Here is a 26076-nt window from a genome sequence, read left to right as displayed (position 1 = left end):
CTCCCCTTTTCCTTCATACACATTTTGGGCTCCTCCTTAAAGACAGGAGCGTGTGCAGCTGCGGGGGGGGGCAACTCTGTGATATAATAGATAATTAAAAAACGAAAGAGGGGAAGATTTCTTTTGTTTTTTTCCAAGCATGGAGCCGCCCCCCCCTTTCAATTTGCACCCCGGGCAATCGCCCCTACAGCCCTTGCCTAAAACCGCTACTGCCCCAAAGTATGAGGATAAAAGGGTGTCAAAATGGATGAGCTTGTAGGTTTGATGTGAGAACTTGTAAATAGAATGTGAGAACTTGCGCACCAAAACTCTGCATCTGCACCTTCTACGGTAAAGTTTGACAAACAAAATCACAACTGACAAATTCCCATTTGCATGTGTTCATTTAGAGTTACAACTTCATTATTACCTCAAAACAAAGAAACAGAACCAAAAAGTTCTGGAGGGAACCATTGACTGTATACAAGAACTGAGCTGAGTGCCTCCTCCCCCCTTGGCGTTCCAAACAGGAAGTACCTGCAAAATAAACTAGTTCCTGATTGGTGAGAGTGGTTGCCATAGAAACTCAGACTGACAGGGTGCAGATATCATAACCGTTCGGCCTGGAATTTCAGTTCGGGGTCCTTTCGACTGAAGGTAACGTCACACTACGGTAACCCCACTTGGACTATCTGCTCGGGCTCTACAAATTTGCATTTCACTTTCCCTTTTGTAACCTAAAGTTATTTTCCCTCATAAATTCCATACCATCCATCCATCTTCCTCCGCTTATCCGGGACAGGGTCGCGGGGGCAGCAGTCTAAGCAGAGATGCAGTCACTTCCTCCAGCTCCTCTGGGGGGGCCCCCCGAGGCGTTCTCAGGCCAGCCGAGAGACGTAGCCTCTCCAGTGTGTCCTGGGTCTTCCCCGGGGCCTATGCCCAGTGGGACATCCCCGCAACACCTCTCCAGGGAGGCGTCAAGGAGGCATCCGGAATAGATGCCAGAGCCACCTCAACTGGCTCCTTTCGATGTGGAGGAGAAGCGGTTCTACTCCGTGCTCTCCCCGGGTGACTGAGCTTCTCACCCTATCTCTAAGGAAGCGCCCCGCCACCCTGTGGAGGAAGCTCATTTCAGCCGCTTGTATTCGGGACCTCGTTCTTTCGGTCATGATCCATATCTCATGAACCATAGGTGAGTATTGGAATGAAAATCGATCGGTAAATTGAGAGCTTTGCTTTTCGGCTCAGCTCTCTCTTCACCACAACAGACCGATACAGCGACCGCATAACTACGGACACCGCTCCGATCCGCCTGCCAATCTCACGCTCCGGTCTTCCCTCACTCGTGATCAAGACCCCCAGATATTTAAACTCCTCCACCTGGGGCAGGGACACTCCACCCACCGAGAGATGGCAAGCTACCTTTCTCCGGTCAACATCATCATCTGCAAAAAGCAGAGAGGATATCCTGTGGTCCCCAAACCAGATCCCCTCCGGCCCTTGGCTGCGCCTAAAAATTCTGTCCATAAAAACTATGAACAGAACTGGTGATAAAGGGCAGCCCTGCCGGAGTCCAACGTGGACCGGGAACAGGTCTGACTTACTGCCGGCCATGCGAACCAAGCTCCTACTCTGGTCATAAATTTCCCTTCGGAGATTAATAAAGTTGTTCTTAAATCTTGAATGTTGAATAAAGGAGACTGGACAGCCCTCAGTAAGGTTCCCCGGACCCCATACTCCCAGAGCACCCCACAGGATACCATGGGGGACGCGGTCGAACGCCTTCTCCAAATCCACAAAACACATATGGACTGGATGAGCGAACTCCCACAACCCCTCCAGTACCCTAGATAGGGTGTAGAGCTGGTCCACTGTTCCACGACCAGGACGGAAACCGCTTATTGTTCCTGAATCCGAGGTTTGACTATCGGACGGACTCTGCTCTCCAGTACCCTGGCATAGACTTTCCCAGGGAGGCTGAGGAGTGTAATTCCCCTGTAGTTGGAACACACCCTCCGGTCCCCCTTCTTGAAGAGGGGAACCACCACCCCTGTCTGCCAGTCCAGTGGTACAGTTCCCGACTGCTGTTCCCGTGAGCTGGGGGCTCACGAGTAAGCCCACACCAGCCCGCCGTCGCTCACCTTGAGCAACTCCAGAGTGGTAGAGAGCCCAACCCCTCTCCATGTCCCAAAACCCAAGTTCCATGACCGGGGTTTGGGCCGCCAAGGCACCTGCCCTCGACTGCCACCCAAACCACAATGCTCCGGCCCCTTTTGAGGTCTCCTACGGGTGGTGGGGCCATGGGAGAGTGGTCCCACGTCGCCCCTTCGGGCTGTGCCGACCGGGGCCCCAAGCCCCGGGCCTGGCTCCAGAGTGGGGCCCTGGTGACGCCAATCCCGGCGACGTAATCGGGTCCTTGTTTTTTTCTCGTCATCAGGGGGTTCTGAACCGCTCTTTGTCTGGTTCGTCACCCAGGAATTGTCTGCCATGGGAGACCCTACCAGGGGCTTAAGCCCCAGACAGCTTAGCGCCTGGGATCACTCGAGCTCTCAAACTCTCCCACCACGTTAAGGTGGCAGTTCACGGGGGAGCCTCATAAATTGTGTCTGACATTGTTCTTTGTAATTTTTATATAGACATGTTGCCACAATCCGCTTGTTATTCCAGTTTAAGTTCAGCCGTGGCTGAAAATGTTGTTAGCATGGCTAAATGTTGTTCTTGCGGGTCCGTTCTGCCAATAATAAAGCACTATAAACTATAAGCTAACATGCATTCAATAATAATTATAACAATACTAAAGGCACGTTTAGAAGACAATGTCGCTCTGTGTCGGAGCTCTGTTTGTTTACAACAGACTTCATAATATCTTCTTCTATGGTAGTATCGTAATTTGTCCAAACCAATCACTATCTGACACATCATCGGACCAACGGACAGCCAATCACATAATGTGACGTCAGCATTAGTCCTAGGACTCCCAACGGAAGTTCTAGGCTGAACAGTTATGGTACCTACAAGGGCATCACTTCCTACCGACAACGTCTGGCTCCAACATGGCAGTCACTCAGGGTCAAGACTCATAGTGGAACAAACTTTTTTCAGGAACAAGTTAAGGTCGTGTTCCTGCATTTCCAAAGGTTAACGGGTTCGAGGCGCCGCTTGTTTACATCAAAAAGACCCGGATTTCAACGGTTTTTCTCTCAAATACATAAAATTCCAATGAAAAACTAAATTTTTTTACTTTGAAAATCGAGTATTTCAACGTCCTTAGGGATCTGAATCTGACCTCCATCCAGCATCTAACATTTTTCTACTCCCATGTACGTCAAAGTTCTTTGTCTTCTGGTACTGGTTTTTACCTGAATGCTTCTTCTACTTTAAAGTTTTCCCCTTCTGTTTATTAAAATCTGGAATAACTGTTGAATAAAAATGGTCAAATAAATGTAGTTTTGCCACATTTTGTGTTGGATAGAAGCTACTTAAGTTAGATAACTGTCAAATATTCCTGACAGTTGAGCCTGAGTGGTTGAAAACAGCCCAACCAAACAAGGAGAAAGACCACCCACACAGTTCCTCTGATGCAAAATTAGCATTGTGCATGATTATGCATTAACAGCCGAATGCTTTGACACGCGGTAGCCGGGCTCTCCGGTTGGGAGACGCGCTGGAGTGGCGGCTAAAGGGATTAACGGCGGTGAGGGGGGGACCGTGGTACCTGTAGGGCTCTTCTGAGTGCATCCCTCCTTCATGATGACTGTTGATGATTTTCCTTTTGGGCTCTGCTCTGCTGGGCTGAGTCCCGGCTCAGAAACAGACACTTCTGAGAGGAGAGGCTTAGATTTCTGATGACTGTTCATCTTCAGTTGGTCCTATCAGCAGCACAGAGAGGCTCGGCGCTCTTCGTGCCCTCCTCCTCTTCCTCCTCCTCCTCCTCTTCTGCCTGTCATCGTTGTGACATGCTGCTTGAACAGCCTTTGTCAGCTTTTGCATGGCTCATTTTGGCTCTTAACCGTGGCTGAGGATGGAGACATGAGAGCAGCAGCCTTTGTGGCGGCAGAGGAGACCAAGCCAACCCCCCCCTCTGGAGGACAGTTTCTCAACACAAGATATTTGCAGCTTCCTCCCCCCTAACAGTGTGAAGTTGCTGTGAAGGAGGACCGTCCTGCAGATCTGGAGATGTCTGAGCCCCATCTGCACGGCTCCAACAGCACGGCCGGCGGAGCGTGGAGCCTCGCCGGCGGCGGCGGGCCGTGGCTGCTGGCCTTCATGCTGACCGTCATCATCCTGGTGACCATCTGTGGAAACCTGCTGCTCATCGCGTTGGTGTTTGCCCACCGCTCTCTGCGCTGCACGTCCAACTGCTTCCTGGTGTCGTTGTTCTTCTCGGACCTGATGGTGGCGTTGGTGGTCATGCCGCCGGCCATGCTGAACGTGCTGTGCGGCGCCTGGGTGCTGTGGCCCTCCTTTTGCCCCGTGTGGCTCTGCTTCGATGTCATGTGCTGCAGCGCGTCCATCCTCAACCTGTGCGTGATCAGCCTGGACCGGTACCTCTTCATCATCTCGCCGCTGCGCTACAAGCAGAGGATGACGGCCCCCCGCGCTCTGCTGCTGGTGGGGGCCGCCTGGGGGCTGGCGGCGCTGGCCTCCTTCCTGCCCATTGAGATGAAGTGGCACAGTTTGGGCTCCGGGTCTAGACACGCACTGCTTCCTGAAGCAAGCAGCAACAGCAGCTCCTCCTCAGAGAAACTCTACTTTCAGCCGTCTGTGTCCGGGGGCGTGTCCTTCCAGTGCCGCCTGCAGGTCACGCTCCCCTTTGCCCTGGTCGCCTCTGCGCTGACCTTCTTCCTGCCCTCCAGCGCCATTTGCTTCACCTACTGTCGGATTCTCCTGGCAGCTCGAAGACAGGCGAAGAGGGTGGCAGCTCTGAGTCACCCTCCTCACCCCCACGCCTCCTTTGGAGGACACACCCGGCCTCCGTCACCCGCCGTTGTAGCTGTGCAGGCTCCCCAGGGTGGACACGGCGGCGGTCTGCAGGGGGGGGCTCCTGTGTCACAAAACCTACCGGTAAGAGAGAAGGACTCAGTCGTTTACTACGAAGCAGTTTAGCAGATTCCAACCAAAAATAAACCAACTGACCTTCAGCTGGAAGCGTCATGGAAGAGCGTAGGAGGCGATGAAGCTGCAGATGGATTCCCGCTTCAACTCTCCTGAAAAGAAATCACAAAACGTGAAAGTCCAGACATGATCAATCAGGAACGATGATGCTAAAACCTCACTTCCTTTTTTTTTACTGCAAGAACAGGTCTCCTAAAACCAGGAAAAGCACACTAAATTTAAAAAAGGTAGTAAAATTTATGTTCATGCAAGAAGAAATCTTAGTAAGTTATAAAAAATCTAGAGAAAAGGAGTTTCAGACAAGCTTTCAAAAAGGGAAAAATAAGCCAAGGAAGAAGAGAAAAGAGAATTACTTCAAAATGAATCTATTTTGTCTAGATCTAAGCAAATGGTTTGTATGGGGGGGTGGGGGATGGGGGGGGGGGTTATGAATCTAATTGTAGTTTATTTTTATTATAGTGACAAAAAAAAAACTGGTGTAATAAGTGGAAATGACTCATTTTAGTCTAAAATGTGAACAGAAAGAGAATCGTGGTATTAGTTGGTCCGTGTCTTAATAAATCCTCACAATTTCTAAAACCAGCACTTATTTTTAGAAAATAAATTTACATATTTGTTTCCCAAAAAACGAACAGGAACAGTTTAAACTTTAAAATAACATCCCTGAGACTGGACCAAAAATTACAGTGAAGTTTGAGATTAATTGAGTCTTCAATCAGGTTTTTCTGGACTCCATTGTTCTGATGTTGAGAAAAGCTTGCAAAGATGTCGAGCAGAGAGGAGTAAGAACATCTTCTGAATATGTGCTATTTTGTGTTTAAACGGTGTAGTTTTTTTCTTGTATCAACACATTCTACGCAGTGTAGGGATACGACTTTTTTTTGTCACCAAACCCAACCCCGGCCCTCTTCGTGGTCCATCTGCATGCTATACAAAGGTGCGCCGGCGCAGGTCATCTAAGGCACTCGGCTGCATTGACCTCAGTAACCTCTCGAGATGTGTGTGTATTCTGTGTTGCTGTTTGTCTGACCTTCTTCATCGAGATGTACTGGAACTGAGTTTCTCCTTGTTGGGATTAATAAAGTTTTCATTCATTCATTCATTCAAACCTGCTAAAAACAGATGAAAACTGGTCATATGTGAATCTACGTGGCAAAAGTGAGAAAAATTATGGTCTTTATGTGGAATTTTCACAGATTTATCAGGAATGAACTGCGTTAAAATCTCGGAATAAGTAAGGGTTTATGGCCGACGAAGTGTGCGTTTTTACTTCTTAACGCACGCCGTGGAAGCCTCGCATCGGACGGTTGCTTCTGCGAAGTGCGTTAAAAAGTAATAACGCACACTTCAAAGGCCATTGACCCGCTTATACCATGGTCACTTACAAAAGCAATACATATTAACCAGTTTTTAGTCCTTAATTCTTGTTTTTTTTTTCCAGATTTGGATCGCTTTTCTCACAAAAAGCGGACTATTTGATCTTTCCGATGGGTTAAATACAGCATCGGTTCAGAGAGAAAGTTCATTTCTTACCGCTTGTTTTTGACGACGCTGAAGTTAGCTTCCGATTCGCGAGGGCACTAAAGAAACATTCCGCTGCATTTTTCGCACTAAGACCACCCTAAAACCGGGTCCTGTTCAAAAACTGCTGGACCTGGACTGCTCAAACCTGGATTAAATTATGCATTACATACTAAAGAACACATTAAACAAAGTTTCTGATTTGTGAAAATGTCAAATAGGTTGATTTTTATCGCATTTTACGCACTGAGTCCAGCTTAGACCAGGGGCCTCATTTATAAAACTTTGCGTATGATTTGCGTCAGAAGTGGCGTACGGATGAAATATAAGATGCGCGTACGCGCACGCACACGCACATCCTACGCATCTTTCCCTTAATAAATCGCAACCAATTCTAAACTCAGCACAGCTTTTGCGGCTTCATGACACGCCCATAGGTCCCCATAAATAGTCCGTGAAACGCCCACAAATGAATATTCATGGCTTGCAAAACCATGGCAAACACAGAGAGGAAATCAAGAAAACGTAACTTCACTCAATGTGAAGTAGAAGTTATCGTTGGCGAGGTGGAAAACAGGAGAAAAGTGTTGTTTGGGGCACAGTGTGGGCATTACTAATGCCAAAAAGGCACGTGATGGCAAACGGTGGCAGACGCCGAAAATGCTGTAGCCTCACAACCTCGGACCGTGGCCGAAATAAAAAAGAAATGGTCGGACATCAAAGTCGAGGCAAAAAAACGTCTAGTGCTCCATCGGGGGGGGGGACCGGAGCGCCAGATGCACCGGGTGACACGCGTGGTTCCTCCGAGTGCTCCTCTGTAACGCCGGGCCCAAAAGCCCGCAGAGGTCCAACAGGACGGCTGGAGGAAGTGGGAACCGGCTCATAAGCCACTCGTCCTCGTTTGCCAGCAAGTCTTCTTGCTGTCTAAAGATGCGTTCAGTCCGAATTCTTCCATTTGCCACATCTTCTAAGAGTGCAAGATCAGCCATTGTGCGTCATTACACATTGTGATGGGGCATTTTATTTCCCTCCATTTAATTACATCTGACAAGCTACAGATGTCGGTAATAATCAACGTGGAAATGGGAAATTGATCAGCGCAAATGTAATTTCTTGTTGCTTTCTGAATGGTTGAGACATACGCCATACATTGTTTTATCAAAAATAAAACAAACTAAAGGCACATGCATGAATACCATAATTCTGTAGTCTATGACAGCTTTTGTCCAAATGATGTCCGTCCGCACGCCCGCACCTATATCTGCTCCGCCAGACGGACACACTGACGAGAATATCAGTTTTGTACATTATTTCGTTCTGTTAAATATATTATTTATGAGGATGAATTGCACAAAATGCCAATATTGCAGAACATATTTCACTTTTCTTTTTGCAAATATGTGTTCAGTTGAATTTCTGTTGTAATTTTTGTTTGATTTCTTTTTGTTTGTTTCACTGCTGATCGGTCCAACGGGTGTTTGTGTAGCTGTTAATTGTCAGACTTGCTTTGTGAAGTCTTCATGTTATTTATGAGAGGCAGTATTGTCATTTTCACTTTCACGTGTTTCTTCTATCTGCCGACGGTGTCGCCGTTTCTCATTTCACCCGTTTTTGTGCGTACGCCTGGGTCAGAACTTGAAGGACCGCACATTTTCCCGTCAAGTTTGCTTTTTATAAATCTCAACTATTGCGTAGAGAGTGGCGTACGCCTTCTTTTGTGCGTACGCAACGTTTATAAATGAGGCCCCTGGTCCTGGACCTGGACTGCTCAAACCTGGATTAAATTATAATTAAGATAGTAAAGAACACATTAAACACAGTTTCTGATTTGTGAAACCTTCCTCTGATTTGTGAAAATGTGAAATAGGTTGATTTTTAATCGCATTTTACGCACTGAGTCCACTTCAGACCGGGTCCTGTTCAAAAACCGCTGTGGGAAATAGTATAATTTCATCGAATTTTATGCAATTTAAGGATAATGGGGACAAGGGAAGGACACCTTTAAGGAAAACACCATAACAGGAACTTTAAAGTAAATCAGAAAACAAACCAAGAAATATTGAACAAAAAAACAAAACTTAAGTCAGGGGTACATGCTAACCATGACCATAACTATGTGTCCAATCTGACATCTGTTTCCCAGTTTCTTTTGTATGTTGAGATTTTGATGTCACCTCGTCTAGCCTTCTTGGATTCCTGTAGCGCATCGTAAAAGTGCCAGCTTTTGTCTGGGCAGAAGTCTGTGGAATGCAACAAAGTGATTTTGGTCACCCAGGTGATATGTTAGGGCCACCGGCTCGTACCTGTGTGAACAAATACAATAGTACAATGCAGTATAAAAAATAATAGTAAGGAATAAAATAATACATTTCCACCCAAATTTCATGAACAGGACCTGGTCTGAGAAAAAGCGATAAAAATCAACTTATTTCACAAATCAGAGGAAGGTTTCACAAATCAGAAACCGTGTTTATTGTGTTCTTTACTATCTAAATTATTATTTAATCCAGGTTTGAGCAGTCCAGGTCCTGCGGTTTCTGAACAGGACCTGGTCTAAGGTGGACTCTGTGCGTAAGATGCGATAAAAAATCAACCTATTTGTCATTTTCACAAATCAGAAGAAGGTTTCACAAATCAGAAACTGTATTTAATGTGTTCTTTACTATCTAATGCATAATTTAATCCAGGTTTAAACAGTCCAGGTCCAGCGGTTTTTGAACAGGACCTGGTCTGAGGTGGACTTCTTCTTTCTCTTTCGGCTTTTCCCATCAGGGGTCGCCACAGCGAATCATCCTTTTCCACCTCACTCTATCATGAACATCTTCTACCCTAACGTTAGCCAACTTCATGTCCTCTGTTAAGACATCCATGTATCTCCTCTTTGGCCGTCCTCTTGCCCTCCGGCCAGGCAGCTCCATCTCCAACATCCTTCTACCAATATATCCACTATCCCTCCTCTGAACATGTCCAAACCATCTCAGTCTGGCTTCTCTGACTTTGTCGCCAACACAGGCAACATGAGCCGTCCCTCTGATGTACTCGTTCCTTATCCTGTCTAACCTGGTCACTCCTAAGGAGAACCTCAACATCTTCATTTCTGCTACCTCCATATCAGCCTCTTGTCTCTGTTTTACTGCTACCGTCTCTAACCCATAGAGCAGAGCTGGTCTCACCACTGTCTTGTACACCTTTCCTTTGAGTCTTGCTGGCACTCTTCTGTCACACAACACTCCTGACACTTTCCTCCAACCGCTCCAACCTGCCTGCACTCGCCTCTTCACCTCTTTTCCACAATCCCCATCACACTGAACTGTTGACCCCAAGTACTTAAACTCCTGCACCTTCTTCACCTCAGTCCCCTGTAACCTAACGCTTCTACCTTGATCCCTCTCGTTCAGACACATGTATTCTGTCTTACTACGACTGACCTTCATACCTCTTCTTTCCAGAGCAAACCTCCACCTCTCTAGCTGTTCCTCCACCTGCTCTCTACTCTCACTGCAAATTACAATGTCATCCGCAAACATCATTGTCCAGGGAGATTCCTGTCTTACCTCGTCTGTCAGCCTGTCCATCAGCATAGCAAACAAAAAAGGACTCAAAGCTGATCCTTGGTGTAGTCCCACCTCCACCTTGAACTCCTCTGTCTGACCTACAGCACATCTCACCACCGTCATACTTCTCTCATACATGTCCTGAACTACTCTGACATACTTCTCTGCCACTCCAGACGACCTCATACAGTACCACAGCTCCTCCCTCGGCACCCTGTCATACGCCTTCTCTAAATCTACGAACACACAATGCAGCTCCTTCTGACCTTCTCTGTACTTTTCCATCAACATTCTCAAAGCAAAAATGGCATCAGTGGTGCTCTTACGGGGCATGAAACCATACTGCTGCTCACAGATCTCCACCTTCTTCCTAAGCCTGGCTTCCACTACTCTTTCCCACAGCTTCATTGTGTGGCTCATCAACTTTATTCCTCTATAGTTGCTGCAGTTCTGCGTGTCACCCTTGTTTTTAAAGATCGGGACCAGAACGCTTCTCCTCCATTCCTCAGGCATCTTCTCACTCTCTAAAATCCTATTGAACAACCTTGTTAGAAATTCCACTGCTGTCTCTCCTAGGCACTTCCATACCTCCACAGGTACGTCATCAGGACCAACGGCCTTTCCGCTCTTCATCCTTTTCAGAGCCTTCCTAACCTCATCCTTTCCAATCTCTGCTACTTCCTGCTCCACAACAACCACATCTTCCTCCCTTCTTTCCCTGTCATTTTCCTCGTTCATCAGCTCCTCAAAATACTCCTTCCATCTTTTCTGTACACTCTCTTGGGTTGTTAGCACCTTTCCATCTCTGTCCTTAATCACCCTTATCTGTTGCACGTCCTTCCCATCTCTGTCTCTCTGTCTGGCTAGCCTGTACAAGTCCTTCTCTCCTTCCTTTGTGTCTAACCTGTCATAAAGCTCATCGTAAGCTTTCTGTTTGGCCTTTGCCACCTCTCTCTTCACTCTACGCTGCGCTTCCTTGTACTCCTGTCTACCTTCCTCAGTCCTTTCTACATCCCACTTCCTTTTAGCCAACCTCTTCCTCTGGACGCATTCCTGTACTTCCTCATTCCACCACCAAGTCTCTTTACCGTCTTTCCTCTTTCCAGATGACACACCTAGCACCTTCCTACCTGTTTCCCTGATAATCTCTGCTGTAGTTTCCCAGTCCTCTGGAAGCTGATCCTGACCACCCAGGACCTGTCTCAACTTCTGCCTAAATTCCTCACAAGTTTCTTCATTCTGTAGCTTCCACCACTTGATCTTCTTTTCTGTTTTCCCTATCTTCTTCTTCCTGACCTCCAGAGTCATCTTACACACCACCATGCGGTGCTGTCTGGCTACACTCTCTCCTACCACCACTTTGCAGTCAATAACCTCTCTCAAATGACCTCGTCTACATACGATGTAGTCCACCTGAGTACTCCTACCTCCACTTCTGTATGTCACTCTATGTTCCTCTCTCTTCTGGAAGTAAGTGTTGACTACTGCCATTTCCATCCTCTTCGCAAAGTCCACCACCATCTGTCCCTCCAGATTCCTTTCCTTCACACCAAACCTGCCCATCACCTCCTCATCACCTCTGTTGCCCTCACCAACATGTCCATTAAAGTCTGCTCCAATAACAACTCTCTCTCCTCTGGGAAAACTCTCTATGACCTCATCCAACTCACTCCAGAATCTCTCCTTCACTTCTAACTCACAGCCAACCTGTGGCGCATACCCACTGACTACATTCACCATCACCCCTTCGATTTCTAACTTTAAGCTCATCATCCTGTCTGAGACTCTTTTCACCTCTAGAACACTGTTTACAAACTCCCCCTTCAGAATCACTCCTACCCCGTTTCTCTTCCTATCAACACCATGATAGAAAAGTTTGTATCCTCCTCCAATACTACGTGCCTTGCTGCCCTTCCACCTTGTCTCCTGCACACACAGTACATCTACCTTCCTTCTCTCCATCATGTCTGCCAGCTCTCTGCCTTTCCCTGTCATTGTGCCAACGTTAAGAGTCCCTATTCTCAAACCTATGTTCCTGCCTTTTCCCTTCTCTCTCTGGCAACGGACCCTTCTGCCTCCCCTCTTTCTTCCACCAACAGTAGTCAAATTTCAACCGACACCCTGTAGGTTAACAGCATCGGTGGCGGTCGTTGTTAACCCGGGCCTCGACCGATCCGGTATGTCTAAAGTGTTGTGGATGATTCGCATGGTTATTTTGGCAATTTTTACGCCGGATGCCCTTCCTGACGCAACCCTCTCTATTTATCCGGGCTTGGGACCGGCACAGAAGTTACTGGCTTGCAACCCCTGTGGCTAGATTAGGACCTGGTCTGAGGTGGACTAAGTGTGTAAAATGTGATAAAAATCAACCTATTTCACATTTTCACAAATCAGAGTAAGGTTTCACAAATCAGAAACTGTGTTTAATATGTTCTTTAGTATGTAATGCATAATTTAATCCAGGATTGAGCAGTACAGGTCCAGCAGTTTTTTGAACAGGACCCGGTTTTAGGTGGTCTTAATGCGAAAAATGCAGCGGAATGTTTCTTTTAGTGCCTTCGCAAATCGGAAGCTGTGAATCGGAAGCTAACTTCAGCGTCGTTTGTTTTTCTGTCCAAATGATGAAGCAAAAGAAGCCGGCGCAGTGATACGAAACATTTAAGATAGGTGACCGGAACTTCTTTTTTCGCCGTGTGCTTATCAGGTTTTAATGCACACCCAGCAGCCAATCAGAATCGAGTATTCATGGTATAAGTATGAATAAACCACGCAAAGAACACGTAAACCAACATAGAATATGAACCGTGTGATTATTGTCCTGTTTACATGTAATTCATTAGTGATTTGTTCGTCAATTACGTCATTTTATCGTGATGTGTGCGCCGTATACGTGATATAACAGTTATACATCGGTGGTTCATGCATGAAAAGTCTGTTAGATAAATGTGGAACGGTCGTGAAGAGACACGCGTGTGTTTATGTATCTCTCAAAAATCACGCACAATTACATATGATTTATGTAAAATTTGCTCATAAACTACATTAAATACACAGAAACTGTATAAGTCTAAACCCACCAACTCTAAACCAAATTATCGTAAAAACCCATCGGCCGAAACCCTTGACGGACATCTGTGCACATCTATCCATCCATCCATCCATCCTAAACTTAAAATCTTCCAGTTTAGTCTGATTTAGTATTCAGTACTTCCTACACTATAGTACATGGTCTAATGTATACTTTCTTGCGAGGATACTTTTTGCTGCTTTTTGAGGGTAAAGATGGAAAAGTGAGGAATAAATGGCTCTGGCTCATATTCAGAGCAGCCGCTGAGACTGCGGACGCTCTCTTTGTTGAAGTCTCGTGTCGTCCGCAGCCGTCGGCCAACAGCGAACGCCGCCTGGCTCACAGGCAGGGTCGAAGGGCGCTGAAGGCCAGCCTCACTCTGGGAGTCCTCCTGGGACTCTTCTTCAGTGCCTGGCTACCTTTTTTCATCGCCAACATGGCACAGGTGAGCATACCTGACACTGGCCACTGCTTAAATGTCCAGGTACAACAGTTTTGGGGTGGTCCTCTCATGTTTTGGGGATGTAGAGTTGGTACGTCCCCCAGGCATTAAAGGAACAACAGTAAAAAGATTTTTAAAAATGGAAACAGAAATCTTGAGTTTGCTAAAATTGCCCTCACAGCTGTGGAGGAAGCAGACTTTCCTGAAGAACCACTAACAAACGGTTCAAAGTCTTTATAAAACGAGCTGCGGGGTCCATGCCAGAGCCTCTCAGAGACCTCATGAATGTCAAAAATCCAAAGTGGTCACTTCTCCAGCTTCTAATGATCGTTTTGATTTCCCATCTGTGGCCTTTTTTCCCTGCGTATCGCAGACTCCTCTGTGTTTCCTTTTTTCACACTCAATGTGGTGTGTGAAACGCACCCCTACACGCCGCCCCTCTCCCAACGCCTCCTTGTCTCCTCTCGACAGTATTGGAAGCTCTCCTTTAACAGCTGTCTCCTCCTTCACTCAGAGTTTAGGAGCAATGAACTTTCATCGCATGCAAGTTTAGATTTTTGACGTCCAAAGCCCATTTTTTTCTTTGATATAAAAAAACAGAACAGGACTGCTCTGCTTCAGTGTTTGTAGAAATGATGTCATCAGCAGGCTGTTGGCAAAAACAACATACTTTGTATTCAATGGATCTTTAAAAATGCAAAAAGCTCCAGTTTGATCAGAAGTAAATGAGCTCAAATCTGGTCAATCTTGGCTCCATGTTGGATGTTCTTCAGATATATGTCAGATTTTGTGCTTTCATTGTGTCCTTCGGGACTAACCCATATTCTGCAAGCTTCTCTTTTTCGTTTCTGAAACCCATGAAACCTTGAAGAAAATTAGCATAAATCTAATTAAAATTGCAAATGACAGCTTTGGCCTGAATGCAGGCTGAGCTTTGTGACTGTCTTTGTTCCAGTCGTTTAAAAACATCCATCAGGCGTTTTCAGATGTTCTGCTTCTCTGTCTCGTAGGAACATTTAAGGATATATCCTTTAACACTCTGCCATTGTCCTTTTTGTTGGAGCTGTTTTTTCTGCTGAATCCTGGTCTTTGATGGCTTTTTCATTCGTTCTGGGGACATTGATAAGTCCTCTGGGGAGGTCATGACCTCTGTGGGAAGTTTAGCTGCAGGGACGTCGTGACTAAAAAAAACAAAACCTTTTCGAAATCTGTGAGCAAAAAAGCAGACAACATCTGTATGATCCGCTTGAGTTTCAACTCTCTATGTTTTGTAGTGACTTCTGATTGTGGTCGTCCTCCAGGCGGTGTGTGACTGCGTCCCCCTCGCCCTCTTCGACGCCATCACGTGGCTGGGGTACTGCAACAGCACCATGAACCCCATCATCTACCCGCTCTTCATGAGGGACTTCAAGCGGGCTCTGGGGAAGCTGCTGCCCTGCTGTTCGTCCCGGTCCCCCCGGAGACCCTCACCTGTGCTCTCCATCTCTCTGCGCAACTCCGGCGAGCCCAACGTAGCCAGCGACCTGCCCTCTCCGCTGGCGTCTGACCACACCCCCCCCCCGGCCACGGCCACCGACGCCGTCAACCTGCTGGACGCTGAGCTTGCTGGGATCCAGCTGCCCAATCAGACGGACAATCTGGATTGACTGAGGACACAAAACCCAGAAAAAGCAGTTTGAGGGTCTTTTAGGTCACTGAGACTCAGTTTCATAGCAAACATTAGATATTCAAGAAAAACAAAACAAAAGGCTTCACTCAACGTTGAATAAACTACAGTTTAGAAGGAAAATTATCAAAGAAAACATTTTAAAAAAATCACAAAACTTCCAAAACTATTTTCAGGATAAAGCTCAACAAAAAATTCAAATTAATATATTCAAACATAAAAAGGACTTAAAGCAAAAAACAAATTATTGATCAGAAAGAATATTGTATGTTATATCGTTTCATTCAGCTTGAGCCAACCGTTCATGCATTAAATTTTCACCATGTTCTAGTAAAAAATATGCAAACAATAGGCCAACGCCACTTTTTTTGAGCTTGCCATGCTAACGCGTTCAAAGCTAGCAGCATTGATGCTCAAGGAGGAGGCGATGGATCGACATCCATAAGAGACGTTTACATTTGCTGAAGCAACCAAAGCTTTTTTGTTTAATTTAAGAGGGCTACCTCTTTACGGGGTCAAAGGTAAACAAATCCTCTTTGGTGGTTGTAGACATGTCCAAATTCCCGCCCTAACCCCTAACTACTAAAAACTATATAGTGCGGCCCTATGTATCCTGAATTTTAAATGAAGAAATTCAGACTCTACGCTCACTCCTTTTTTTTTAAACGGCGGATATGATGTCATCAATTTCACAAGGTTAAAATCGAATTGATATGAGCGCTTTGTGACGATTATTTATGAGTCCACTGTCTGCTGAAGATGAAAACGTTGATGGTTAAAAAATGACGTTTATATACATGGCAAAAATTGTCACGACGCAATGCATTGTGGTCTATATTTGCCTATCGGGTGAGCATCGATGCACACTGGTTTCCCCCAGAGACTTCTGGGAAATTTCTAGGGTTCTGGATTTTGGAATTGTAGATTCAGACAGAATTAGAAAATGGTTAACGGGCTGTAGAGTGAGTAGGGAAGGAATTCAAACACAGCCAAAATGTTGTGCTGAGTGTAAAATTTCAAAAGCATCGCTTGATCAAACAAAATTCATTTCTACCTAGTTCTCGCTGTGTCTACATGTTGGTCAGTTTGTGAAATTTTTGCTCAAAGGTGCAGAAAGAAGCAGGAATAGTGAAACCAGTCAGATCCTTCAGCCCAAGATGGCGGCTTCGGCTGCCGCCTCGGCATCCAGAGAGTCGTAATGGCGCTGAGAAACGCTGTGAAAATAGAAGTCAAAATAAAACATTTTTAATAACATGAACACACATGAAGATTATTGAAAAGTGTGTTTCTATAAAAAAAGAAGTCAGTTGTTCCCGTTTAGCACAGTCTTCCATCTATAAACAAGCATTTCGTGAGGAAACTGACCTTTTATCTGCAAGGAAAGGTGAGTAAAAATACCAAAATCCTCATTAATTAGATGAAACGAGAGCTGCTGTAAAACATTAAACTGCTCATTTATGTAACCGAGAAGGAATGATGGTCATTCGTGGTTTGCAGTGAGGAATTAACTTTCTTTTATATATATATAAAAAAAAGTAGATAGGAAGCCCCGCCCACCCACGCTTTGTCTCTGGAGTGCTGTGGCTTGGTGGTGACTGAGCGCGCTCTGTTTGTTCCTGTTGACCTTTTTTGTTTTGAGGTTAAACCCGCTTGAAATGGAAATCAGTTCTGGGCCCTGCAGTTATCTGAATAAAACGTTCCCACCTCCACCGACGTGGGACAGGTGACCTCCACCTATAGGAGGACTTTTCTGCCTCGCATGAGCGAACGATGGGTGATTGACGAGGATTTTGCTCTTCTCAAATGACTTTTTATCTTCTAATCAAATGAACTAACATTCAACTCACCGTGTAAAGAATCCTCAGGGTTTTTCTTTTTTTAAGTTTAGCTTCATTGTTGAAGCAGTTATTCTGATTCACACGTCCTTCTGAAAAACAGCACAGTTGCTGCAGAGCCCCCGGCCATATGGAAACCCCGCTGCTGCCATGTTAACCATAGCAACCGAGCAAAGTGACAAAAACTCAGAGGACAGGACGCCGACCCAGTTAAAGCGCCAAACCACGCGCACAACGCTCATTTATAAAAATAAATTACAGCAGGTACAGTTAGTCTGTAAATTCACAATCATGCATGGATTCACAGCACGGCTAAAACACGGCTGTTGTCATGGAAACTTCAGGGGAAAATGCAGGACTTATTGGGGGGGCAGAGTGGCTCAAACAGCCTGGAGAAAATGTCAGTTTGGAAGCTTTCAGGATCCTGGCAGCTTCACTCGTGTGGGTTCACTGTGGTCCAGTCCGCGTCCTTCCAGCTCCACGAAAGCTGCTCCTCCTCCAGCTCCGCCCCCTCCGCTCTGCCCCGCCGAGCATCCGTGACACCGCCCTCTAGCGTGGAACTGATCTGGGTGGAGGTTCGGTCCTCCTGTTCCGTCTCATCAGCGGAGTCTAGCAGATCAGAAATGTCGGGGATGTCCCATCCGGTTCCGCCTTCCTCCACCCCTGCTCCTCCTCCCTGAGCACGAGGCTCCGCCTCCTCCGCAGGATTCAACGCCGCGTCCCCTTTTTGGTCAGCGACGTCCCGGCCTGTCACGGAGTAAGGCAGAGCAATGGCGGCTCCTGGGACCTCTTTGGTGGGAACGCCGACTGCCACCAGGATGGTGTCCATCTGCCGCATGTAGTCCAGGTGACCTTTCACCTGTAGAGGGAGAACAGCCTTCATCCTTCATCTATGTGCACATTAAGGCGCGTTTTGAATACTTTAAGACTTACTTTAGGATTGTTAATATTTATTTACAAAGACTTTTATTACCAAAATGATCTGTTTTCTGTTTTTATATTTGTGTTTCAAATGACTCCAGCAGATGTACCCTATCATTTGAAAAAGTAATTTTGTTGTTTGTTTTTATGCACTAAATTGTCCTTTTACAGTATTTTCTGCTATACATTACTTGGTTTACTGTCTTTTTTACTTTACTGTATTTTTTTTGTACCATACTTAACTATTTATTGGACGCTAATGCATTCTAACTACAACTATTTTTTTTTTCATTGTCTTTTTATGAACCATACCTTTTTTTGTGTCTTTTTACTGGACATTCATGTTTTTTTACTTATTTATTTCCCTTTGCTGTCATTTTGATGTACTTTACTGTCTTCTTACTTTCCTGCTTTTAACTAGACTTTGATGTGTTTTTACTGTACTTTATTGTTTTAACTTTAGTCTTTTTTTGCACTTTACTGCCCTTTACTGTCTTTTTACTTTACCTTACTGTAAACGTAAAAAAGACTAATAATTTATTCGTGATAAATAAGTATCAGGATGTGTGATTTTAAATCATTTTTGGGTGAAAGAACTGAAGGAGAAACATTTGAAAAAGACGTTTTTTGTTCTTTTAATGAAACAATAAAACGGTTTTAGTAACAGTTGGTTGAGAGACGAGCAGATTCTGCAGCAGCAGCGCCCAAAAGATAAAATACGAGTTTCTGCTTAAGTTCCTGCTCCATTTCACGATCACACCGTGTTTAGTTTTTAGTTTGACTAAATGTTCTATTATGCATTTATTAACACGATAGCAGGGTTTTTATTGAATACTTACAGAAATATCTTACAGAAAATATCATCCTGCCGTTCCTGAGCTCAGACTCACCACGGAGGACAGATCCACGTTGATGATGCGCCGGTCCTGGACGCCGACCGGCTGCAGTCCAGCGACGGACAGCTGTGCGGCGGAGCCGCGGTACAGGAAGCCCAGCAGCCAGTCCCCCCTGAGGAGCGCCGTGCACAAGAACGTCAACGTAGAATCTCCTTCCAAGAGGCCAAAGACAAACGCTCGGCTTCACCTGCAGTATCCGTTGACGATTTTCCCGGCCACCACCCGGGTCATCCTCTCCCAGGCCTTCTCTGAGCCGTCCACCGGAGCCCCCAGCAGAACCACGTCTTCCACCACCCCCTCACTGCCTGACCGCACAGAGGAAAACAGGTTCACCACTATACAGTGTGGGCTCCAGATTTCAAACCCAGGGAGCTCCTACCTTGATCTCTGGCGAGCTCCTGCAGACAGTAGTAGATGACTCGAGCTCCCAGACTGAAGCCGATGAGGCTGACGGGCCGCCTCCCCTGCAGGAGCAGCAGGGATCCATCATCGCATCGGTAAACATCAAAGTTATGAAAGTCTGAGATCTAACAGCCGTTATGAAGAAGAGGCTCAAGACCCACCATTTTCATTTGCCTTTTAGTTGATCTCATCTGCTAATTTTAGTATATATCATCTTATGTATTCAATTTCATTTTATGCATTTAATCTTATTTTCATTTTTATGTTTTTATATACATCTTATGTCTTTAATTTTAGCATCTTATCATGATTTTAGCCTCAGTGTTTCTTGTGAGGATCTTTTCTTCCAGGACTTGCCGGCCTGGTCGGTGGTTGTTGCCACGGTTGTCGCCCTTGCTGGGGCAGCTGGAGATTAAGTTAATATTGTAACATTGTGCAGTTTTTGTTTATTTCTGGTGTAAATGTAAAAGCGCTTCAAGTTGGGCAATATCTAAGAAGCGCTTTAACAAATAAATATATTTAAGTTTAAATAAATAAATAATTTATAACATTTATATATAAAAGTTTGATTTGATTTTTTTATAAAGTTTAAATAAATTCAAAGTTTATAAATAAAAGTTTGATTGGATTTTTTATAAATAAAGTTTAAATAAATGAATCAAGTTTATAAATGAAGTTTATAAATAAAAGTTTGATTTAATTTTTTATAAATAAAGTTTAAATAAATAAAGTTTATAACTAAAAGTTTGATTTAATTTTTTTATAAATAAAGTTTAAATAAATAAAGTTTATAAATAAAGTTTTTAAATAAAATGTTGATTTAATTTTTTATAAATGAAGTTTAAATAAATAAAACAGTTTATAAATAAAAGTTTGAATTGATTTTTTCAATAAATAAAGTTTAAATGAATAAATCCAGTGTTTAAATAAAGTTTATAAATAAAAGTTTGAATTGTTTTTTTAATAAAGTTTAAATAAATGAATCAAGTTTATAAATAAAGTTTATAAATAAAAGTTTGAATTTTTTTAAATAAAGTTTAAATAAATAAATAAAGTTTATAAATAAAGTTTTTAAATAAAATGTTGATTTAATTTTTTATAAATGAAGTTTAAATAAATAAAACAGTTTATAAATAAAAGTTTGAATTGATTTTTTCAATAAATAAAGTTTAAATGAATAAATCTAGTGTATAAATAAAGTTTATAAATAAAAGTTTGAATTGTTTTTTTTAATAAAGTTTAAATAAATAAATCAAGTTTATAAATAAAGTTTATAAATAAAAGTTTGAACTTTTTTAAAATAAAGTTTAAATAAATAAATCAAGTTTATAAATAAAGTTTATAAATAAAAGTTTGAATTGTTTTTTTCAATAAATAAAGTTTAAATGAATAAATCAAGTGTATAAATAAAGTTTATAAATAAAAGTTAGAATTGTTTTTTTAATAAAGTTTAAATAAATAAATCAAGTTTATAAATAAAAGTTTGAATTGTTTTTTTTTAATAAAGTTTAAATAAATAAATCAAGTTTATAAATAAAAGTTTGAATTGTGTTTTTTAATAAAGTTTAAATGAATAAATCAAGTGTATAAATCAAGTTTATAAATAAAATATTGAATTGTTTTTTTTAATAAAGTTTAAATAAATAAATCAAGTTTATAAATAAAGTTTATACATAAAAGTTTTAATTGATTTTTTCAATAAATAAAGTTTAAATGAATAAATCAAGTTTATAAATAAAGTTTATAAATAAAAGTTTTAATTGATTTTTTCAATAAATAAAGTTTAAATGAATAGATCAAGTGTATAAATAAAGTTTATAAATAAAAGTTTGAATTGTTTTTTTTAATAAAGTTTAAATAAATAAATCAAGTTTATAAATAAAGTTTATAAATAAAAGTTTTAATTGATTTTTTCAATAAATAAAGTTTAAATGAATAAATCAAGTGTATAAATAAAGATTATAAATACGAGTTTGAATTGTTTTTTTTAATAAAGTTTAAATAAATAAATCAAGTATATAAATAAAGATTATAAATAAAGTTTATAAATAAAAGTTTGAATTTTGTTTTTTAATAAAGTTTAAATAAATAAATCAAGTTTATAAATAAAGTTTATAAATAAAAGTTTGAATTGTTTTTTTTAATAAAGTTTAAATAAATAAATCAAGTTTATAAATAAAGTTTATAAATAAAAGTTTGAATTGATTTTTTCAATAAATAAAGTTTAAATGAATAAATCAAGTTTATAAATAAAGTTTATAAATAAAAGTTTTAATTGATTTTTTCAATAAATAAAGTTTAAATGAATAGATCAAGTGTATAAATAAAGTTTATAAATAAAAGTTTGAATTGTTTTTTTTAATAAAGTTTAAATAAATAAATCAAGTTTATAAATAAAGTTTATAAATAAAAGTTTTAATTGATTTTTTCAATAAATAAAGTTTAAATGAATAAATCAAGTGTATAAATAAAGATTATAAATACGAGTTTGAATTGTTTTTTTTAATAAAGTTTAAATAAATAAATCAAGTATATAAATAAAGATTATAAATAAAGTTTGATTTGTCAAGCACATTCATGTTTTCTGCACGGCTGCAGTCGCCGCCGCCTCATCTTCAGGCAGCAGAGGATGAAGATGTTCTGCTCGGTATGTCAGCAGCGTTTGCTGAGAAAAGCAGCAGACTCTACCAAACCAGAGGGGAGCCGGAGCAGCCTGACCCCCCCGGATAAACGTCTGCTGGAACAGAAAGGAGCTGGAATCTACCTGCTGCCTGCTTCTCAGAACCTGCGCCAGGTGTTTCCCCACCTCCGCCGAGCGGTTCAGACAGACGCACCAGGGGTTGTCGATGACGCTGGCGGCGGCCAGCAGGGACGCGGGCCAAGTCAGGGCGGTCACAATGCCTGGAAAATCGGCGGCATCAAAGACGGCGGTGAGAACCGACAGAGAAGGGGAGGGGCCACCTGCACGGTCACCTCCTACCTGAGAGCACCGTGTACTTCAGGGCTTCCTGAGCCACCATGCTGACCAGCCCGTCCAGCAAAGAGGTCATGGCCGAACCCAGATCCCTGAGGAAGCGGGACTCCCACACCAGGCAGTACTGCTCCCCACACTCCCCCAGGCTGCTCCACGGGGCCTGGAACGAGCCTGGAACACAGCAGAACATCGGCGCGGCACTTCAGCCTGAAGGGCTTTTGCAGGCGGCGTGGTGGAGGGGGCGCTCGGCGGCAGATGAGTTTGTTTTAGCGGATGAGAAAGGCTGAAGAGCCGAGTTTAAGCAGAAATGGATGCCGTTTCATCTCTAACACAACAAAAGCATTTGAATCTAAACTCAGAGGAGTTGGTCTTATTTTCCTAGTCACTCATACACTGGTTCAGTGGCCTTGTGGAAGAGCGTCTGTCCTTTCCAAAGGTGGTATCAACCCCTAAAAGGTTCTCAAGCACAGCGAAGACTCCAGCCAAGCGCTCTTTCGGGGTGTAATGCATCGATTTTGACGCGCTCAGGTGAGTAAAAGCTCTAACTTCAAAGTAAACGCAGGACGACTGGCACACGGTGTCGATATTTTAATGACCTCCTGACAACTTGAGGGAAAAAAAAAAAGTCATCCAGTCCAAATGTACTTAAATCCACCAAAAACTACAATTCCCAGAGCCCCACAGTTGACGCAGTAGTCTGCAGTGCTGCTAATCGGGAGGATTTGGTCAAACGTTGTCCCAACAAAATGAAAGGTGTCTGCCTGCACGCGGTACCCGCTCCTGCCCTCGCCACCCCCTATTGACCCACCCTATCAGCTGCTACAAGCCCCTCACTCTCTCCTTTCCCCCCTCCGGTAAGAGCCCCATGTGACGTTCATGAGAAAAAGGTGGCTTTCCTGTTGGTTTTATCTCCATAGCAACCATTTCATTTTCTGATTGGCTGGCGGGGACAAACAGGTCTACGTAACTTTAGATGAATTGGCCGAAGAACCGCGCCCTCCTTCCTAATATGTTCACGTCGTATCGTTTCGTTCGCCTTGAGCCAAGGATGCGCGAGGAGATTTAGAAGGCGACAGATTAAAATCCCAAGATGGTTGTTCACCATGGTCCTGATTCTAAGACGACTGCTGCTGCCGCTGGACTACATTTATCATTCTTTATTACTTCTGTGAAGCTGCCATCAGCTTTTAACCTGCAAAACCATGAATGATGACGTGGTAGAAGTGGTGGGTCTGTCTTCACGGCCTTCTGTGGACTGTTCCATCCGCTGCCTTTTTCCCTGAAAGGTGGAATCAAGCGGATTCTCCTCCGAACACAAACGGGAGCTGGACTCCCGTCGTCGTGACTCACTGTACTTCCCGCTGCAGAGCCAGCCTGTCACCGCGATGCTCACGTGGAGATGCTTCCCGGAGCTCATCGGCAGGAACTCAAACTCCTCGATGGCGCCAACACACCTCTTCATTTTATATCCTGCAGAGAACGCCGTCAGTCAGCTGTGGAAACGTACGAGCAGAAGAACGCAAACGTCCTCACGAGTCCAGGTCTACAGATCCTCCAGGTTCACATCAACTATCAGATGGAAGTCTAAAGACATAGAAGAACCGAAGGACGGCGTTCCAACAGAGCCGAGCCTGAAGGTTCTGGAAATGTGAGGATCCTGGTTTCCCAAACAGCTGATGGGAAGTGTTTGATGATCCCACTATTCACCCACGGCAGGATCCGCCCTCTTACCCGTCAGCCCGGCCCCCGCCGCCCCAAACAAAGATGCCATTATTGCGATCCCAGCGGCTGAGCCCAGAGCAGCAGCACCTCCCGCCCCCAGCACGGCGCCGGCACCTGCCGCCACAAAAGGTGCTGCCAGTCCTCCGGTCACGCCTGGAAACAACACGATATAAGATGGACGCTCATTCCTTCTAGAAGTTTCCCAAACGTCTGTGGACAGGCGGCTCCTTCTCACCGATCACGGTCCCCCCACCCACTGTGGCCAGGCCGATGAGGAGGTAGCGCCTCAGCTTCCGCCCTCTTTCTCGTCTCAGCCGCCTCGTGGACTCCTCCCTGCAGAGGAAGAGCCGGACGCAGAGTCAAGCCGCTGCTGTGATGAAACGTCCGTCTGAGCTGCGGGGATGAACCGTACTCGCTCTCCTCTACCGCCTCCCTCAAACTCTCCCCCAGAGTCTCCTCAAACTCCTCCAGCCGCCGCGGCGACGTGCGCAGCAGACAGCCGACGTGGCGGATCAGAACCCTGGCTCTGGCATCGTACTGGCCTGACAACACGAGAGGTCAGCACACTCCCGTCGCCGGCAGCCATTCCCTTTCACGAGAGTCTTACCGTCTTTGATGGAGAAGGACACCAGATCCTGGAACCAAACCACAACATTTAAGCTTTGAGTTCAAACTTGACCAAAGCAGAACCGCTACACCATGGGGGGGGGGGGCTGCACCCCCTTAGCTGGGCATCTTTCTACCCTAGCTACTCCGTGCGTCTCAGCCTTTCCCTGGAGAGCGCATTACCTGTATGATGGGGGTGGCTCCTGCAGCCAGAAGTGGGTCGGCTTGTAGGATGGACAGAAAGGTGTCAGAACCCTCCACGCCCAAACCTGACAAGAAAGCCCCCATGACGGGCATCACCGACTCGTCCAGGTCCAGCCAGCTCACCAAGTCCTTCAGGAACAGCTCCCTGAAAGATCTGTGACGACAGACCACAGCAAACAGGATTTAGGGTCCGAAGACTCAGGTGTTGGTCAGAAGAACACCTGTCCTTCAGGATCCACTCACCTGTTCTCACATCCAGCAAACAGCTGTCCTAAGGAGACGCCGCACAGCGCAGCAAAAGCAAATCGACTGGCTTCAGGCAGCTGTCTGCTGATGATCTTCTCCTTTGGAGCATCTTGTTGTGGCCCCCCAGGATCTGGAGTTAAAGAGTCAAGAGGAAAAGGATCCATTTTTTCATCCAACGAGGTGAAAACACAAGCATCAGATCCCTTTAGGTCCCAGGTTCACACCAAAGAATCGCATCTGTTTCTGAGAGATGTTCAACACATTTCTCTGAGCTGACCTCAACCCGGAAACGCGCTGCACACATTTCCGTTCATCTTTTGCTTTGATTGATTACTGAAGCCAAACGGCCACTTTTGACCAAAGTTTGAGGAACAGCTGTTCGGCCGACGTGACGCTGTGAGCGGCTACAGCCTCCACGTTTATCCGATTCCCGCCTCTAACGGCTTCAAACCGACGTGAGACAACAAAAAACCTTCACCTGGTAAGAAATCCGAGTCCGTGTTGTCTAGTTTTTCCTCCATGACTGCAGAAATCAACAGACTAACTTTTGGTGCGTTCAAGTGCTCTCACTGAGCTCTGAATTTACAGCTCTAGAAACTTCCGATTCTTCTTAAATATTTATTCGTTATGATTTAAAGTAAAAATGTAAATAAATAATAAATATAATTATTATTTTCTGTTACAATCAGTGTTTGCTGAAGAACAACATAGCCGTGAAAAGGAAAGCCTACATTTACATTTGATAAAAAACGATAAAATAAATTGGAGAAATTCAGCAGCCATACTACCGAGACTTACAATAAAAAATAAAAAATAAAGTTTCCTAAGTATTAATAAAAGATAGAGAGTACTTTTTGTAGGTTTAATCACTTTTCTCGTCAGAGTTTCGTTATTTACCACACTTTTAATGGCATCGAAAGACATTA

General features: G+C 44.0%; 2 protein-coding genes and 1 long non-coding RNA gene across 3 annotated transcripts; 1 reads left to right on the top strand and 2 right to left on the bottom strand.

Moving 5' to 3' along the window:
• Nucleotides 1-3930: 3930 nt before the first annotated feature.
• htr6 (5-hydroxytryptamine (serotonin) receptor 6) lies at nt 3931-15425 on the top strand. The gene is made up of 3 exons (XM_020704402.2): nt 3931-5043; nt 13547-13681; nt 14980-15425. The coding sequence occupies exons 1-3, from the start codon at nt 4156-4158 to the stop codon at nt 15322-15324; spliced, it is 1368 nt and encodes a 455-aa protein (XP_020560061.1). The 5' UTR covers nt 3931-4155; the 3' UTR covers nt 15325-15425.
• LOC144993848 (uncharacterized) lies at nt 4900-15284 on the bottom strand. Its single transcript, XR_013657113.1, has 3 exons — nt 15149-15284; nt 5116-5186; nt 4900-5037 (listed from the first exon to the last, which is right to left on the bottom strand). It is a non-coding gene; the product is annotated as an uncharacterized LOC144993848 (long non-coding RNA).
• Nucleotides 15426-17389: 1964 nt separating the features above from the next.
• Nucleotides 17390-25788, bottom strand: tmco4 (transmembrane and coiled-coil domains 4). The gene is made up of 14 exons (XM_023956322.2): nt 25629-25788; nt 25148-25280; nt 24884-25058; nt 24702-24729; nt 24507-24636; nt 24330-24427; nt 24104-24247; nt 23723-23842; nt 22379-22543; nt 22163-22299; nt 19376-19460; nt 19184-19301; nt 18991-19108; nt 17390-18038 (listed from the first exon to the last, which is right to left on the bottom strand). The coding sequence occupies exons 1-14, from the start codon at nt 25669-25671 to the stop codon at nt 17613-17615; spliced, it is 1920 nt and encodes a 639-aa protein (XP_023812090.1). The 5' UTR covers nt 25672-25788; the 3' UTR covers nt 17390-17612.
• Nucleotides 25789-26076: the final 288 nt, after the last annotated feature.

The sequence above is a fragment of the Oryzias latipes genome, chromosome 7 (genome assembly GCF_053564925.1).
Source record: "Oryzias latipes strain Hd-rR chromosome 7, Olatipes_Hd-rR_3.1".
Taxonomy (NCBI): Eukaryota; Metazoa; Chordata; class Actinopteri; order Beloniformes; family Adrianichthyidae; genus Oryzias; species Oryzias latipes.
The sequence above is the reverse complement of the archived record's forward strand: the minus strand, read 5'-3'. Positions and strand labels throughout refer to the sequence as shown.